The following is a 14,831-nucleotide window of genomic DNA, read 5'->3' as shown; positions in this document are numbered from 1 at the left end:
AAGCATTTTGTATTGTCAGAAAAGATATTGCTTCTAATCATCCTATTCTTGGCATCTGTAAATCATAAATCACTTTTTAAGGGTCATTAAAATAATAAACCTGTTGATGTAAGTCTGGTCTGTGCCACCACTGCCAGGGCCCTCTGTTGCTGTAATGGGAAACCGTCAGAAAGTTAATGTAGCCGAAACTTCAGATAACGTGGCCTTGAATCCCAGAGGATGTGTAACCGCTTTGAATACAGAGTACAACGCTTCGCTCATACTCAACTGTGTTTTCCCTTTCAGAAACTCTACGTCTTCCTCTTCCAAGACATCCTGGTTTTGACCCGGCCGGTCACTCGCAATGAGCGTCAGGCCTACCAAGTGTACAGGCAGCCGATCCCTGTCCAGGAGCTGCTCCTCGAAGACCTGCAGGATGGCGATGTGAAAATGGGAGGATCCTTCCGAGGAGCTTTTGGCAATTCCGATAAAGGTATGGACCAAACCGCTTCATCTGCATGGGAATCTGTTGGTGAGGAGAGATTACACCGGGGCATAGATCCCCATGGACTGAGGTTCCTGTAGGATGGCAGACATGTGACATGTGTTAACGTCCACCTTTAGACTGTCGCTGCTGGGCTTTGCAGTTTTATATTTGGTGGCCATAAACTTATATATGGCGCTTTGCAGCTGGTGCTCAAATTAGAAACCATCTATTTTGACATGTCTCTGCTGGGCTGTGGGGTTTGGGGGGGTTTTGAATGCTTTCCCTGAAGCAGAGCAGGGCAGTACAGGTTGCTTGTGTAGCAATGGAATCTCTAAATATTGAGCTAGGAACTGATCTGCTTTTTCCTATGTTTATCTTCAGCTAAAAATATCTTCCGAGTTCGTTTCCAAGATCCTTCCACGGGCCAGTCCCACACGCTGCAGGCCAATGATGTCTTCCACAAGCAGCAATGGGTTAATTGCATCAGAACCGCCATCGCTCCCTTCCAGCGGACTGCTGCCGCAGCAGAGCTGAAGGAGCTGCCAGAGCTGAGCGAAGAGTCAGAGGAGAACAACCCCTCCGTGCCCAACATCAAAGCCCAGAAGAGGCAGTCTGCCATGTCTGGCATAACCGAGATGGAGCTAGACGAAAGCACATCCGAGTGTGGCTCCATCCTGGACTCCGAGGAAGCCAAGGGCGTGAAAACACACAGAACATCGTCTGGGCACAGAAAAACGAGGGAGAAGCAGCTAAGTGGCAAGCGGAAAGAAACGCTAGTATAAAGAGGAGCCCAGCGACATCCTGGTGGAAGACTGTTTATTTATAAATAACGTGTACATTTTTCTTGTAATGTGAGCATGATTGGATTCACTCTACTGAACAGAATATTTTCTTGTTTTTTATGTCGTAGTGGCAGCTACTGGTATACAGTTAACACTGTTGAACTGGAGTCTGTTTTTACAAACGTGGCCACTTTGAACCTGGTTTTAAGGCTGTGAGTGATTCGGAAGCCCTTGTGCTTTCGACCGCTCGTGGCAGATTTGAAGAGCACACTTTGGTTTCTGAAAGATATCCACGCACGGTGGTTGAGGTTGGAAAACAGTAAAGCTAAAGCGAGAGTTTGGGCCGTCACCGCGAGCCTGGCAGCACCTCTCTTTGCAGGGGGTTATGGAGCAACACCACAAGAGTCCTTTTCCTTTTAAAGTGGACTTGAAACCTGAATTCACGTTTTCTTCTCGTACAGCGCACATTTTGCAGTGTATGGTTATCATAAGCCATGCAGCTTCTCCTGTTAAAAAAGTAGAAAAAAAAAAAAAAACAGACCCCAGGTTCAACAGGTTCTCAATTTACCTACTGGAATCTTTCATCTTAGTGTGTCCTTTGTACATTCCTCATTTTCACTCTTGTAACCTGCCAGATATTTAATTTTTTTATTAGTTGTTTTGTTTCAAGTTTGTTTGGGGGTTTTTTTGTTTTCTTTTGGTTTTCTTTTTTTTTTTTTTTTTACTTTTGTATTTTTTTGTTGTTGTTCAGACTTGGCATTTCCTTTCAAGTACTTGATCCTTCTTGCTCTGAGGTGTGCGTGTACGTACCGTTTCTCACGTCACTCCACAGTTCTGCGGAGCGCCGGCGAGCCATAGCATTACAGAACCGGTGCCTGGGAGGAGACGCTCAACGTACCCCGTTAACGATGAGCGACATAATGGCTTGCCTGCGCTCCGGACTACTGAAAGAGAACTGCATTGCTAACGGGGTTTAGGAAGGTTTTAGGCAACGTTGTAAAGGGTTTGGGGAGGGAAGAGGAGCAGCAGCTAGAGGGGAATAGCAGGGAGTGAAGGTAGATTTTTCTTGTTACTGTTGCCTTTTGGAAATGAAACGCCTTCAGCAGGGAGGCAGGACTGGAGGCAACCAAGGGGTTATTGCATGTGGTAGAAAGGTAGAGAAAAGAAAGCGTTTGAAGCTGATGAGGTGTAAGGACAGAAGAGAGAGCGGTTGTATATACTCATAACGGCGACACTGCCGTATTCTAGCGGTCCAAAGATTTGTGTGAGAGATGCCAGCTTGGTAACTGCGCTGCAAAGCGTTGTAGGAAACAAAGCGGTGACAGCTTTGAGCAAAGCCAACAGGTTGTTCCTGTCATCCGACTGGTGATGATGGGGCGAGGACAGCGATCCCACGATACCCGTCCTTGAGCGTTACCTGAAATCTGTGCTCGAGGAGCCGTAGCTCGTGTGTAAGGGGTTATTGCCTGTCACGTTTGGCCAGTAATGCTGGAAAGGGGAAGAGGGTGTACATAGACGCAAACGTGTGGTTCTCTGTAAATGTATTGTACAGTTTCGAACGCCAAGTACAATTAAATTTCTGACAGCCTCTTGCTTGCCTCGTCTGAGTCGCTGCCTGGGAGGGACGTGCTTGTGCCGTAAGTGCTGCCAAACAGCAGCAGATAAGCACCTACCTGCGCTTCTCCAAGCGCACGCAGCTGGCCTACCACCCCACGCTCCGGGTGTAGTGCTGGAGCTCGCAGGAGGAAGCCGTGGCTTTATTCAAAACCCTTTTTCTGTCCCTGTTCCTCTTTGTGCTGCTGCGGCCGGGTAGGACACGAGCCGGAGGTTTATGGCTCCATTGGCAGCGTGGGGCCCGGCAGCCTCTGCCCTTTGTCTGGGATGGGCGGTCGCTGTAAAACAGGGCACAGCTGCCTGACTCACTCCAGCGCTTGCATCACTCTCCTCTGTTTCTGCAGGAAAAGGGAGCAGTGGCAATAATCCCTGCCCGCCTGGGGCACTGAAACCTCCTTCCTACAGAAAAGAAACAACTCCGCAGAACTGAAAGGCTCCTCGTTTAGCAAATATTTAAAAACCCTCTTCAGAAGCAGCCCTGAGACCCGCTGGGCAGACTCCCCTCCGCCGGGGCAGCTTCCCCAGGGCGGTGGGGAGCACCCGGTTATCAGCAGCATGATGAAACCATCGGGTCTTCGCAGCCCTCTCGAAAGCTGCGGCCTGACCATGTAGGGGGGTGTCTGGGCAGGGCTGGAGCTCCCAGGGAGAGCAGCCCCGGCTCCGTGCCAGCTCCCTCGGGCTGGCCTCGCTCCCCTGGGTCCCCTGCTGTGCCCCCGGAGCCCTGCTCAGGAGGAAAGGCACAGCTCAGTTTGCAGGGACAGGGTTTACAGCTGAGCTTTGGACCTGTGAAGCTGAATTTTCATCTGGAGGGGACTCGGCCCTTCCCAAGCAGGGAGAAGCTGGAAAAAAGGCTCCTTTTGCCAAAAAAATTTAAAAAGGGGATTAGTGAGCTGCTGGGACATGCGGCTCATCCTCAACAGAGAGGAAATCCTGCAGAGAGCCTGCTTACCCTCCCGCGCGTCAGGCTGGAGCTGAACCTTCGTCTCGTCGTCCTGTAGCCAACAGACAGCAAATTAGCCAAAAACTTAATTTCCCTTTCAAAGTTAAATTCCCCCTGACTCCCGGTGGTTCCTATCCCCGCTCCGTCCCTCCGGGAGGAATGTGCAGACCGCAGCAGTCCGCCTCCTCAGCCCTGGCTTTGCTAGACTAAACAAGCCGGGCTTTCCTGGTTTCCTCCTGCACTGAACTCCGTCGGGTCTTGGCCAGCCCTCTCCTCGCCTGCGCTGCTAAACCACTGAGCCAAGATCCCCCATCCCATGTACGGGGGGACCCCAGGGCACAGCGGGGTGAAACCAGCTCCATGTCCTCGAGCCCCGCTGAGCCCCCGGCCATAGCAACGTCCCCATCGCGGCCAGGGAAAGGGACGGTGTCCGTGCCCAGCGGACACGTGGGCACCTCCGCCTTCAGCAAGCAGCTCGCCAGTCCCGTATTTACCTTTGGGGATCCACCCAGCTTGGGTGCTACCTGCGGAGAGGAGCCAACGCCACCCCAATTTACAGGTGAGACCTTCCAGGAGTCGGGGTCAGAGCGAGGCACGTCCCTGTCCCGAGCATCTCCCCAGCACACCGATCCCAGTCTCCCTCCTCTGCCACGGTGACGTCTGGCAGACCCAAAAGTGGGACCACGGTCCCTTCGCTTGGGCTGGAAAAGCCCAACTTCAGGAGCGCTGCCCTGCAGACCCTGCAGTTCACCCTCGGCTTTGGAAACCTCCCTTGAAACGATGTCTAAAATAAAACTCAAGCCACCAAAGCCCGAATTTTAAACCCAGCAGCTGCCGTCCCCTGGAGACCCCCACGGCCGTTGCGGGATCATGCTCAAGCTCAGCCTTTCCAAAATCCCATTTTGCACATTAAACCCAGATGCAATTTATGCTGGGCTTTGCGGAGGTTCCTCCCCATCCCCACGGACGTTCGTGGGACCGGCCGGCCTCGGCACGTCTGGGCTCACGCGGGGGCACGGGGCCCCGCGGAGGTTTCCCTGTCGGAGCAGTTTCCCTCTCCGCCTCCAACTTTCTCTTTTTCCACAAATTCATCAGCCTCCCCCTGCCGCTTTGTCTGCAAATGCAAACCCAGACGTCGCCGCACACATCTGCGCACATCTGGGCTTGCGTTACGAGTTGCGCAGGCTCGGGCTAATCCAACTGGGTGTTTTTAACCATCTGGTCTGGTTTTTTTTTTTAGCTGCTAACCTGGATCAGACCACTCAAAGCCAGACGCTGAGGTTGAGCAGCGCAATGCCGCCTGGAAAACGCCGTGTGAGGCTTTAACATTGGCCGCTTGCACTCTCCTTCGTCAAAGCATCGACCTCTCCAGCTCCGGCTGGAGACATCCCGGGAAAATCGGCTGCCAAAATACCCGTCAGCCGGTGGCTGCGTGCTCCTGCCTCCCACCGTGGTGGCCTCACCACTTTCCCATCCTACCCCACGGCCCATCTCGGATGCCGTCAATAGGACTCGGCCATAAACCGCAGGATTTTATGGGCCAGCAGGCAGTTTTATTAGGTTAATTATCCTGCCATGCTAATGAGGGCGCAGTTAAGCAGAGTCAAAATCAAGGGCTGGCTTAACCTTCTCCCAAAGACAGATGCAAACGTGGGAGGCAATGGCTGCTGGTCATGGGGAGGTGATGGGTGCTTGTGATGGGTGCTGGTCATGGGGAGGTGATGGGGAGGTGATGGGGAGGTGATGGGTGCTGGTCATGGGGAGGTGATGGGTGCTGGCAATGGGTGCTGGTGATGGGGAGGTGATGGGGAGGTGATGGGTGCTGGCAATGGGTGCTGGTGATGGGGAGGTGATGGGGAGGTGGCAGGCGCTGGCAATGGGGAGGTGATGGGGTTTCAGCTTCCAGCTCAGCTCAGCTTCCAGCTTTGCTCAGCACCAAGGGACACCCAGGATGGAGCAAGCCCTTCATCCTTAGCGAAGTGACCCAGGGTCCCACCACCCAGCCCACCCTCATTTTGGAGTTCAAACAAGTCCCCCTGTGGCTTGAACAAACACCTTAATCCTCCCGGGCTTTGAAAACACCCGGTTATCTGATGGCGTTTGCTTCTCCCAGCTGGGTTCGAGCCAGCTCCCCCTCCTCTTGGCTCCTTGCTTGGCTGCCCGGGGCTTTTTCACAGCAACTTTGATTCGATCTTATTAAATCTGGAGCAGAACAGCAAGCGCGGGCAATTAGACAGACAATTAAGGAGCAGCTCGTTGCACAAGAGGAGCTGCCAGGACCTCCCCTCCCCGAAACGCACTCGCAGGGCGAGTAGTGCCGTGCCTCTTGCCAGACAGGTTCCCGGCACGGCTTGGCCGATCCCTCCCTGCAACTGCAGCATTTAACGTGCTCAGAGTTTTTTCCAGATAAGGTTTTCCTTGAGATGGTGATCCCCTCCCAGACTTTGTCCCACCTGGAGACCCCATTTCCCATGTGTTCCTCAGTTGTCCCATGGGTTGGTTTCTGTTTTGTGGCCTTCCCTCCAAATTCCACAGCTCTGATTCCTCACTGGGTTAAACTGGGGTAGACTGGTGCCATTTTCTTGTAGCCAAGAAAGTCAAACTATCTTCTGCTTGCGCCTGATTGTCTAGTCCATCAGCTCCTTGGCCCAGCTCGTGAAGGTCGCTTGGCTGTTATGGGCACGTAGGAAAGAAGGATGGATGGTTGGAGGGAGAGGTAGATGGATGGTGACGTGAATGCATGGGTGGATGGACAGATGCATGGACGGATGGTTGGAGAGCTGATTGGATGGATGGTGGGCAACCGGATGGATGGGTGATAATGTGATTGGGCGGATGGATGCACACATGGTTGGATGGCTGGGTGGATGGTTGGTTGGTGGGGTGGATGGATGGATGGATGGATGGATGGATGGATGGATGGATGGATAGATGATAATGTGGTTGGGTAGATAGGTGGACGCACGGATGGATGGTTGGGTGGCTGGCTGGATGGACAGCTGGGTAGACGCATGGATGGATGGATGGATGAACAGATGAATGGATGGATCGATGGAATGTAGTGAGAATGAATGGATGGATGGATGGATGGATGGATGGATGGATGGATGGATGGTAGGATGGATGGATGGACAGATGGACAGAGAAATAGCCCTCATTGTCATTTGGCTCTGAACCCTGCTGTCCTCTCTGCTGTAAAAGATGAGTAAAAATGAAAGTAGGCCATTACAACATGGTTAACCCTCACTCAGCCCCGGGGTTAACCCCTGACTAACCGGGGCAGGACTCATGACACGGCTCACCTGATGCACCACCACGTCAGCTGCCCCGGGGGCTGCGGGCCCATTCTCAGGGAGCCCAGAAGAGGTGTCACGGCTGATTCAGGTCTCCGTCAGCGCGGAGCACACCAGCTCCTGGCAGCCAGGCTCTGCCTGGACCTGCACAAGGGAACCCTCCCTCAGCAGGTTTGACACGCTGCCAGCATCGCCGTGGTGGCCCTGGGGCTGGGGAGACTGGGGGGACCCATCTCAACCCCCCCATGCAGGGCTGGAGGCCTTTGCACAACTCCAAACCCCACCAAAATTGCCTTAAAATAGCCAAAAATAGTGTGTATCACTCCCCTTCCGCCAGCGCCCTGCCTCTCCCCGAAACCACCGCTTTGCTGCAAGCCACAGCGCAAAGCCCTTAATTAGGGGGTTCGTTAGGAGCCGGCCCTGCGAAATGCCACTGGCGGAGCAAGCGGGACGGCAGCCAGGGTGGCCCAAGGGGGTTGGTGATCACCCTTCTTCTCCGGCACCCCGAAACTCCCCTGCCCACTCCGTCAGGGTTTGGATGAACTGTCTGCTGACCCCGTGGCTTGGCCTCTCCCGTGTGCCCCAGTTCCCGCCTCCTCCTCCTCCTCCTCCTCCTCCTCATCCAGGGAGAGGCAGGGAAGGAGGGAGGAGGCCCCATCCGCGCCTCCTCGCCGGCGCCGCGGCGTGCCGGGGCAGAGCCACGTACGAGTGGGGAGCACCATGGCCGAGCGACTGTCGGAGGAGCAGATTGCCGAATTCAAGGAGGCTTTTTCCCTTTTCGACCGGGATGGAGATGGTTGCATCACCACGAAGGAGTTGGGCACCGTCATGCGCTCGTTGGGGCAAAACCCCACCGAAGCGGAGCTGCAGGACATGGTGGGGGAGGTGGATGCCGACGGCAGCGGCACCATCGACTTCCCTGAGTTCCTCTCGCTGATGGCGAGGAAAATGAGGGACACGGACAGCGAGGAGGAGATCCGTGAGGCTTTCCGCGTCTTCGATAAGGATGGCAACGGCTACATCAGCGCAGCGGAGCTGCGGCACGTCATGACCAACCTGGGCGAGAAGCTGACGGATGAGGAGGTGGATGAGATGATCAAGGAGGCCGACTGCAACAACGATGGCCAGGTCAACTACGAGGAGTTCGTGAGGATGATGACGGAGAAGTGAGCCCCCCACCACCGACCTCCAACCCCATCCCGCAGGTAACTCGCTGGGATGCGTCTTTGCGCCCAACCCCACATCCATGGAAAGCCCCAGACCAAGGGGTCCACCCCACCCGTTGCAACGGCCACCCAAAATCTTGCCTATCACCTATCCCAACCACCTCCTGCCCTGCAGCTCTTGCTGGCAGTTGGAAAAATGTTCATGGTGTTGTTGTTAATTTTTCCTTAATTTCTTTGTAGGGAACAGAGGTTGTGGTGGTTGCCCAGCCCCTCCATCCCCTACCACCTTCTCTCCACCATCCTGGGCTGGAAGATCCTCATTTATCCCAGCTGGAGCTTCACCAGCCAGTGTCTGCATCGGATGCAGGCATCCCATCTGGCAGGACGGGGCTCAGGGTGCAGATGGACACGGGGGCTCTCTTCCCACTGTCCCCCAAGAGATGCACCCCTTGTGTCCATAGAGGTGCCGGTGGCCACCACGCGTCCCGTGGCACCGTGCCAAGTCCAATAAAGCAATGTCCCCCCCATGTCCTGGTGGCTGCCAGTGTTTCCTTTGGCTTCTCTTTGGGGTCCCTGCTAAAAAAAAAAACCAACCCCAAATCACCGACATCAGTGCATCCCAGCCAGCGTCAAGCCCCGCAACACCTCCATCCTCTTCCCCCCCCCCCCCATCCTTCTTCACCACAAGCTGGAAAGATGCCCCTCATGGTGCTGGGCACCCTCCAGCTGCAGCCCCCTGGGTGGTGGCCATCCCCACCCCCAAATCCCCTTCACTTTTGGGGTCTGCTGTCTGCACTCCCAGGGTGTTGGGGACCCTCTTCTCCCCCCTGAAGCTAAGAGGAGAGTTGGCAGCTGGATTTAGCCCTAATCCCCATCCCAAAGATAAGTAGAGCAGGATTTACCTTTCCTGGCCATAATCCACCCCGTCATGCTCCCCATGACTCAGTTTCCCCACAAAGAAGGTGACACCCAATTGCAGCAGCCCTTCCCCCCCGGGCTGAGGTGATTCGCTACACGGAGGGGTTTGAAGGAGAATTAATTATAATGGGTCTTATTAATGCTCGGGCACTAACGAGCAAACGGGGAGGCGGCGTGAGCGGGGCATAGCTGTTTCGCGGGGGACATCGCGGCTCCAGGGATGTTCAAGCTGCCACGAGGACCTCGCCCCCCACCTCCAGCTTATCCCTGGGGCCGGGATCTTTGGCAATCCCGGTTGTTTTCCCAACAGTGGGAAAAACAGGCAGGTGCCTGCACGCCGGCCGGCGGGGCTGAGCACACCCGCGCTCGCTCCAGCCCAGGCACGGCCCCCCCAGCCCAGCACCCAGCGCCTTCACCACGTGCTGCCCTCTTGCTCGCGCACCCAACGTGCCTGCAGCTCTGCAGGGGACAAGAACGCGGCAAAGCCTGGCAAAAAAAGCCCCAACTCCAGCAAAATCAAGACAAGTGAAGGAGTCACACCAGGCTATTGTACCCGAGCCGCTAAAATTAGACCTCCCAGAAAACATGATTATTTATTAATGGTATGTTTCAGAGGCAAAACCATACCCTGTATTTTTAGACTTGACCTTTTCTCCTTCTATTCTGAGGTTGTTTAATTACTGGAGTATTTTTTCACGCCACTTATCCTGAGCTGGTTTTTCTTAACGATGGTCTTTAACAGGAGGCTGGACCCTGGCCAGAAACACTGGCCCCGCAGCCCCATCGTCAGCGGCACTGGCCCAGAGAGGAAAGTTTATTTGTGCTTTTGCACCGGAGACATTTGCCCATTTCTCCCCCCAGTTTGATGCTCAGGAGCGTGGCGGGAAGGTTTCCACCAGCGTCGCTTGGGATAGACAGACGGACAGATGGAAGGGTCCTGTTTGCTTCAGCATTGCCAGGGGAGGGGATTTTGCTTTTCAAATCCAGCTTTCCAGGCCCAGATTGTCCTGCCGGAGGGGAAGGAGCTGCCAGGGTGTGCAGGATCTGTCCCGGAGCTTGCACGCTGCCTCCCGCCACGCGGGGCAGATCCATGACTCACAGGGCGGTTTGGATCAAATGTTGGTTAATGATTAAATTAATTGAGTGGGCACAGGTGATGCACTCAGTGCCTGGGAGGTGGGGGGAAAAGGGGGAACGTAGGGTGCCAAGGGAGACACTGGTCATTTCCACCCCAAAACCTGGTCAGGATTGGTCCCCTGCACCTGGGGATGGAGACTGCAGGATGGGACCTGGGGTAGGGGTCACCTGGGATGGGTCCTGGGGGATCATCTAGGCTAGGACCTGGGGGATCCCGTGGAATAAGACGTGGAGGATCAGCTAAGAGGGGACTTGGAGAAGGGTCACCTGGGATGTGACATGGGGGACCATCTAGGATGGGGCTTGGGGGATTATCTCAGCTGAGTCCTGGGAGATCCCTTGGAATAAGACATGGGGGATCATCTAAGGTGGAACCAGGGCGGGGGGGTGTCACCTGGGATGGCACACTGGGGATCACTTAGCATGGGGCTTGGAGGATCCTCCAAGTGATTGGACCTGGGGGATCCCCCTGGATGGGACCTGGGGGATCATCTAGGATGGGATCTGGGAGATCATCTAAGATGGGACCTGAGGGGGACCACATGGGGCGGCAGATGAGGGATCACTTAGAATGGACCGTGGGGGGTTCATCTAGCACGGGACATGGGGATCACCTAGAACGGGGCATGGAGGACCCTGCTGGATGGGGCATGGGGAATCCCTTGGGATGGGACTTGGGGGAAATCTCCTGGATCCAGACTGTAGTAGCTGATCCCATTTCCACCACCGGCAAACAATCTTCCACCACCTTTCCCTATATTTTCCTCCAGCCTTTCAAACAAAAAAGCCACTGAGGGCTCCAGCATCACCCAAAAACAGGGGCCCAACCATACCCCCCCATCACTCCCCTTTCCCTTCTCAGGGTTCTGCTTCACCTGGACACAGTTTTTCTCTAAAATGATACTTTTTAGGAGAAAAGCAGCTCATGAACCCCCCAGCATCACCCACCACGGGGAACCAGAGATGCATCTGCTCCAGTGCTGCTGAATCAGTCACAAATTCTCCCCATTCCATTTTCATTTTAGTAAAACGAGACATTTTAATAACATTTCAACAACTGGGCTTTAAAAACACATTAATTAAACGTTGGGGAAACAATACTGAGACCCCCCCAAGAGGGACCAAGGAGCTTTTATGAGCCCTCCCAAAGGACGTTGAAAAGAAGGGCAGGCTTTTTTCCCCATTTCCCCCCATTCTTCCCCCCCTCCCACAGCCCCCTGGGGCTGTGGCTCCCTGCCTCCTCCCCGGCAATAACTCCGCTCTTAAGCAAACATGACGTATTGCCTGGGAAATGTCACTGCCCGCAGGAAGGGGAGGCTCCTCAACACCCAGCTGCCATAAAAAAGTGGGGAAAAAAAAGATTTTTGAAGTGGGGTTGATCCAGGTTGGTGGGGCGAGGGGTTAGGGGATACCGCGGAAGAGAGCTCAGTTGGGTTGCAGCAAGCCAGGTTCTGCACAGGGGGGATAAATAACTAAACAAAACCCCAACAAACCCTTTGCAAATATGTCTTTCCACTATTTAGTTTGGCGGAAAACAGTTTTATTTCTCAGGGGTGTTTTTTAACCTGTTGTAAAGTGCTTTTTCTCACTGATTTTCCACTTTCAGGTTATTTGCGAAAGGAGAAATTACTGTCTGCAGGAGAAATTAAAAAAAAAAAAACAAAAAACAAAAAACCTCCCACAAATCACCCTACAGCCAGGCACAGGGCATGGGGTAATATGGGCAACGGTGCCCGGGGATGGCCATGATGATGCTGAACGGAGCAATTTGCTGCCAGAGCCAGTGCTGAGCCTGAGGTCGCACCAGACGGGGCATTGCTTCGGGGCAAAGTGCCCGATTTTGGGACTGGAGCGGTTGGTTTTACCCCTTTTTTTTTTTTTGCATTAGCCCCTCTGTCCCACATGGAACTCTGGGTACCACCACAATGCAGATGCCCAACATCATCCAAGGCACTGAGCTGCTTTGCATGACACGAGTTGCCTTGGTCTCAGCTCACAGCCAGGCCAAAATCACGTTACCTCCTCGGCTGCGCTTGCCAGGGCATCCAGTGATGGGGCTTGGGGGGCTGCATTGGGCTCTGGCCCCAAAAGTCTGCGCTGAATCCCACCGGTCTGCACCAAAACCGCCTCTGCTGCCCCCGAGAGCAGGGCCAGGGGAGGGGACAAGTAGGACAAGGAGAGGGGACAAGCAGGAGAGGGAGGTGGGGATGAGTAGGAGAAGGAAAGGGGACAAATGGTACCAGGAGAGCAGGACCAGGAGAGCAGGACCAGGAGAGGGAAACAAATGAGACCAGGAGTTGGGAACAAGCATGACCAAGAGAAGGCACCAGTGGGAACAGGAGCTGGGGACAAGAAGAACCAGGAGAGGGGGAAAATGCGACCAAAAGATGGAACAAGTGGGATCGGGAGACAGGGACAAGTGGAACCAGGAGATGGAGACAAACTGGACCAGAAGGGACCCGTGGGACCAGGGGACAAGGACAAGTGGGACCAGGAGACAAGGACGTGTCTTTGTGCTGGGGATAAGTGGGAGCAGGAGACAAGTGGGACACAAACAGGGGACTAGAACCAGGAAACGGGGACAAGCGTGAGCAGGAGAGGGGACCAGGACAGGGGTCCCCATGCTCTTCCCACGCCGGGTAGTTTTTTGGGGCTCAAGATGAGCTGAAAGCAGCCCCAGGGCTGCTCGAATGCCCTGCGACCTACTGCAAGGAGGGGGACACCTCCCCAGCCCCCCCCATCTCATTTCCCCAGTGTTCCCGAGGCTCAACGTAAAGCCCCAAGGGATTTTACGAAGACGCTTGGGGCTCCTCGCGGGGACGCCGGGAGCCCCCAGCTGCCACCGCATTTCACAAGGCTCCTCTCCCCCCTTCCACGGCCGAGGGGTTTCCCAAGTTCAAGTTACCAAAATAAGCCCCCGGTCTCAGCTCCGGGGCCTTTGGAGCATGAAATGCAACCAGCCGGCAGCCCCCCGGGCGCTCAGCGATGGCCGGGTTTCCAGCATCACAGGGTGGGCAGATGTGGCTCCAGCCCGGCCGGCTGGCGGGGGATTAAATTGGATGAGGTCTTTGCAGGCGCCAGGAGGGTTTCCCGGACGTCTCAAAGGACCCCGAGCCCCCCAGGAGCTGGATGAAGACCTGCAGCAGCCATAGGGTGGCCAAGGTGGTGACCATCAACCTTCAAGGGATGTAGTCTTATCATTGGCACCGTCGGATTTGGCTCTCTCCACCCCAAAAGTCAGAAATCCCCACAGGGGTTAAATGCAGCGGCCGCAATTGGAGCTGCCTCATTTTCCATCCCTGCAGCGCCGGAGCCGTCAGGGCTTTTAACGGGAAATTAATAGCGCCATGACCTCAGCCGCCACGCACGCGGCCCCGCTCGCCGGCATGCCGGCAGCCCCACGTAACCACAGCTCCCCGTGTCCCAGCCGAAGGAGTTTTTGGGGCCTTTTCCCTCTTTTCTCCCCTGGGATAGGCAGGAGGATGGTGCTGTAGCTCTATACATCACCCCCAGAGATAACCAAACAATAAAACCCCCCATCTCCGCAGCTTTAGAGCGCAGCGCCTTCCCTTCTTTATAGCTTAAAAAAAAAAAAAAAACAACTTAATTTCCCACTTTGGTCCACACTAGCCCCAAATTAGCCCTTGCAAGAAGAGATGCTCCCAAAAAAAAGTGAGCCCAGGTGAAGTCAAAACAAAGAAATTACTGCTTTGTAGTCCCTCCATCCCTATTTTTTGCCCTATTTTCATCCCATCCAGGGAGGGACAACCTGCCCCACGCTCCCCATTTCCCCCCAGCCAGGCTGAGTTTGCACAACTTTCCCTCAATTCCTGTTTTTCTCCTTAAAAACGCACCCCCCCCCGCCCCGAGCCGAGATCAGCGGGAATTCTATTACTGACAGATCTGGGGAATGCAAAAAAGCTTTTTGCGAAGCGGAGAACTGAAGCCCAGAGGTAGGAATTGAATCAAGCAGAGGTGATTTGTTGTTGCTATTCATTTCTACCCAGGATAAGGGAAAAAGAAAAACCCAAATACAGGTGAAATGGGGCCCGTGTTTGCAGATTTAAGAGCTTTGCTGGAATAAAAGAGCATCTTGGCTCGGGGGGACCCGCGATGCCTTTGCCGCCCGCCCACGGAAAGCCGCCCAGGCTTGTTTCGGGGAGCAGATTTTCAAAGCTTTTCCAGGATTTGTCTTTCTCCTGCGAAAATGTGGCTAGCGCAGACCCGGCCGGTCAAATATTTCCCGCTCCCCGAGGAGGTTTTGCTGCTCTTACTGGGGGGAGCAGCAGTGCCAAGCAGCACCGTGGAGGGGGAAGGGGCTCCCCGCAACCCCAGCTGCAACAAAACCTGCAGATTTTGAAGCTTTTCACACTCCCATCACAAATCGGTGCCAATTCCCCAAAAACCACCTCCCCAAAAACCCACAGGCACCTTTTCCTCACCCAACTGGCTCCTCCAGTCCATGAGAAGGACCCGGTGAGCAGGTTGGCCGGAGAGCAGCTCTCAGGGAAGAGG

The 14,831-nt window shown here is 54.7% G+C and overlaps 2 protein-coding genes across 3 annotated transcripts in view; both read left to right on the top strand.

Moving 5' to 3' along the window:
* The window catches only part of NET1 (neuroepithelial cell transforming 1), a 55,119-nt gene extending 52,283 nt beyond the window's left edge, over window positions 1-2,836 (top strand). For both annotated transcript variants that reach the window (XM_075515952.1, XM_075516041.1), the window contains 2 exons: window positions 286-472; window positions 848-2,836. In XM_075515952.1, the coding sequence (XP_075372067.1) occupies window positions 286-472; window positions 848-1,248 (588 nt within the window). In that variant the 3' untranslated portion in view covers window positions 1,249-2,836. The remainder of the gene's footprint in view (window positions 1-285; window positions 473-847) is intronic.
* A 4,472-nt stretch (window positions 2,837-7,308) lies between these two features.
* Window positions 7,309-8,779, top strand: LOC142404543 (calmodulin, striated muscle). Its single transcript, XM_075491507.1, has 2 exons — window positions 7,309-8,300; window positions 8,502-8,779. Exon 1 carries the CDS (start codon window positions 7,816-7,818, stop codon window positions 8,263-8,265), a length of 450 nt encoding a protein of 149 aa, XP_075347622.1. The 5' UTR covers window positions 7,309-7,815; the 3' UTR covers window positions 8,266-8,300; window positions 8,502-8,779.
* The last annotated feature ends 6,052 nt before the right edge of the window (window positions 8,780-14,831 follow it).

The sequence above is a fragment of the Mycteria americana genome, chromosome 1, assembly GCF_035582795.1.
Source record: "Mycteria americana isolate JAX WOST 10 ecotype Jacksonville Zoo and Gardens chromosome 1, USCA_MyAme_1.0, whole genome shotgun sequence".
NCBI classification, from domain to species: Eukaryota; Metazoa; Chordata; class Aves; order Ciconiiformes; family Ciconiidae; genus Mycteria; species Mycteria americana.
Note: the sequence above shows the minus strand (reverse complement) of the source record. Positions and strands in the feature narration are given on the sequence as shown.

Excerpts from the sequence above, each read along its gene's own strand:
- LOC142404543 (XM_075491507.1), top strand. The coding sequence starts at position 7,816 with ATGGCCGAGCGACTGTCGGAGGAGCAGATTGCCGAATTCAAGGAGGCT.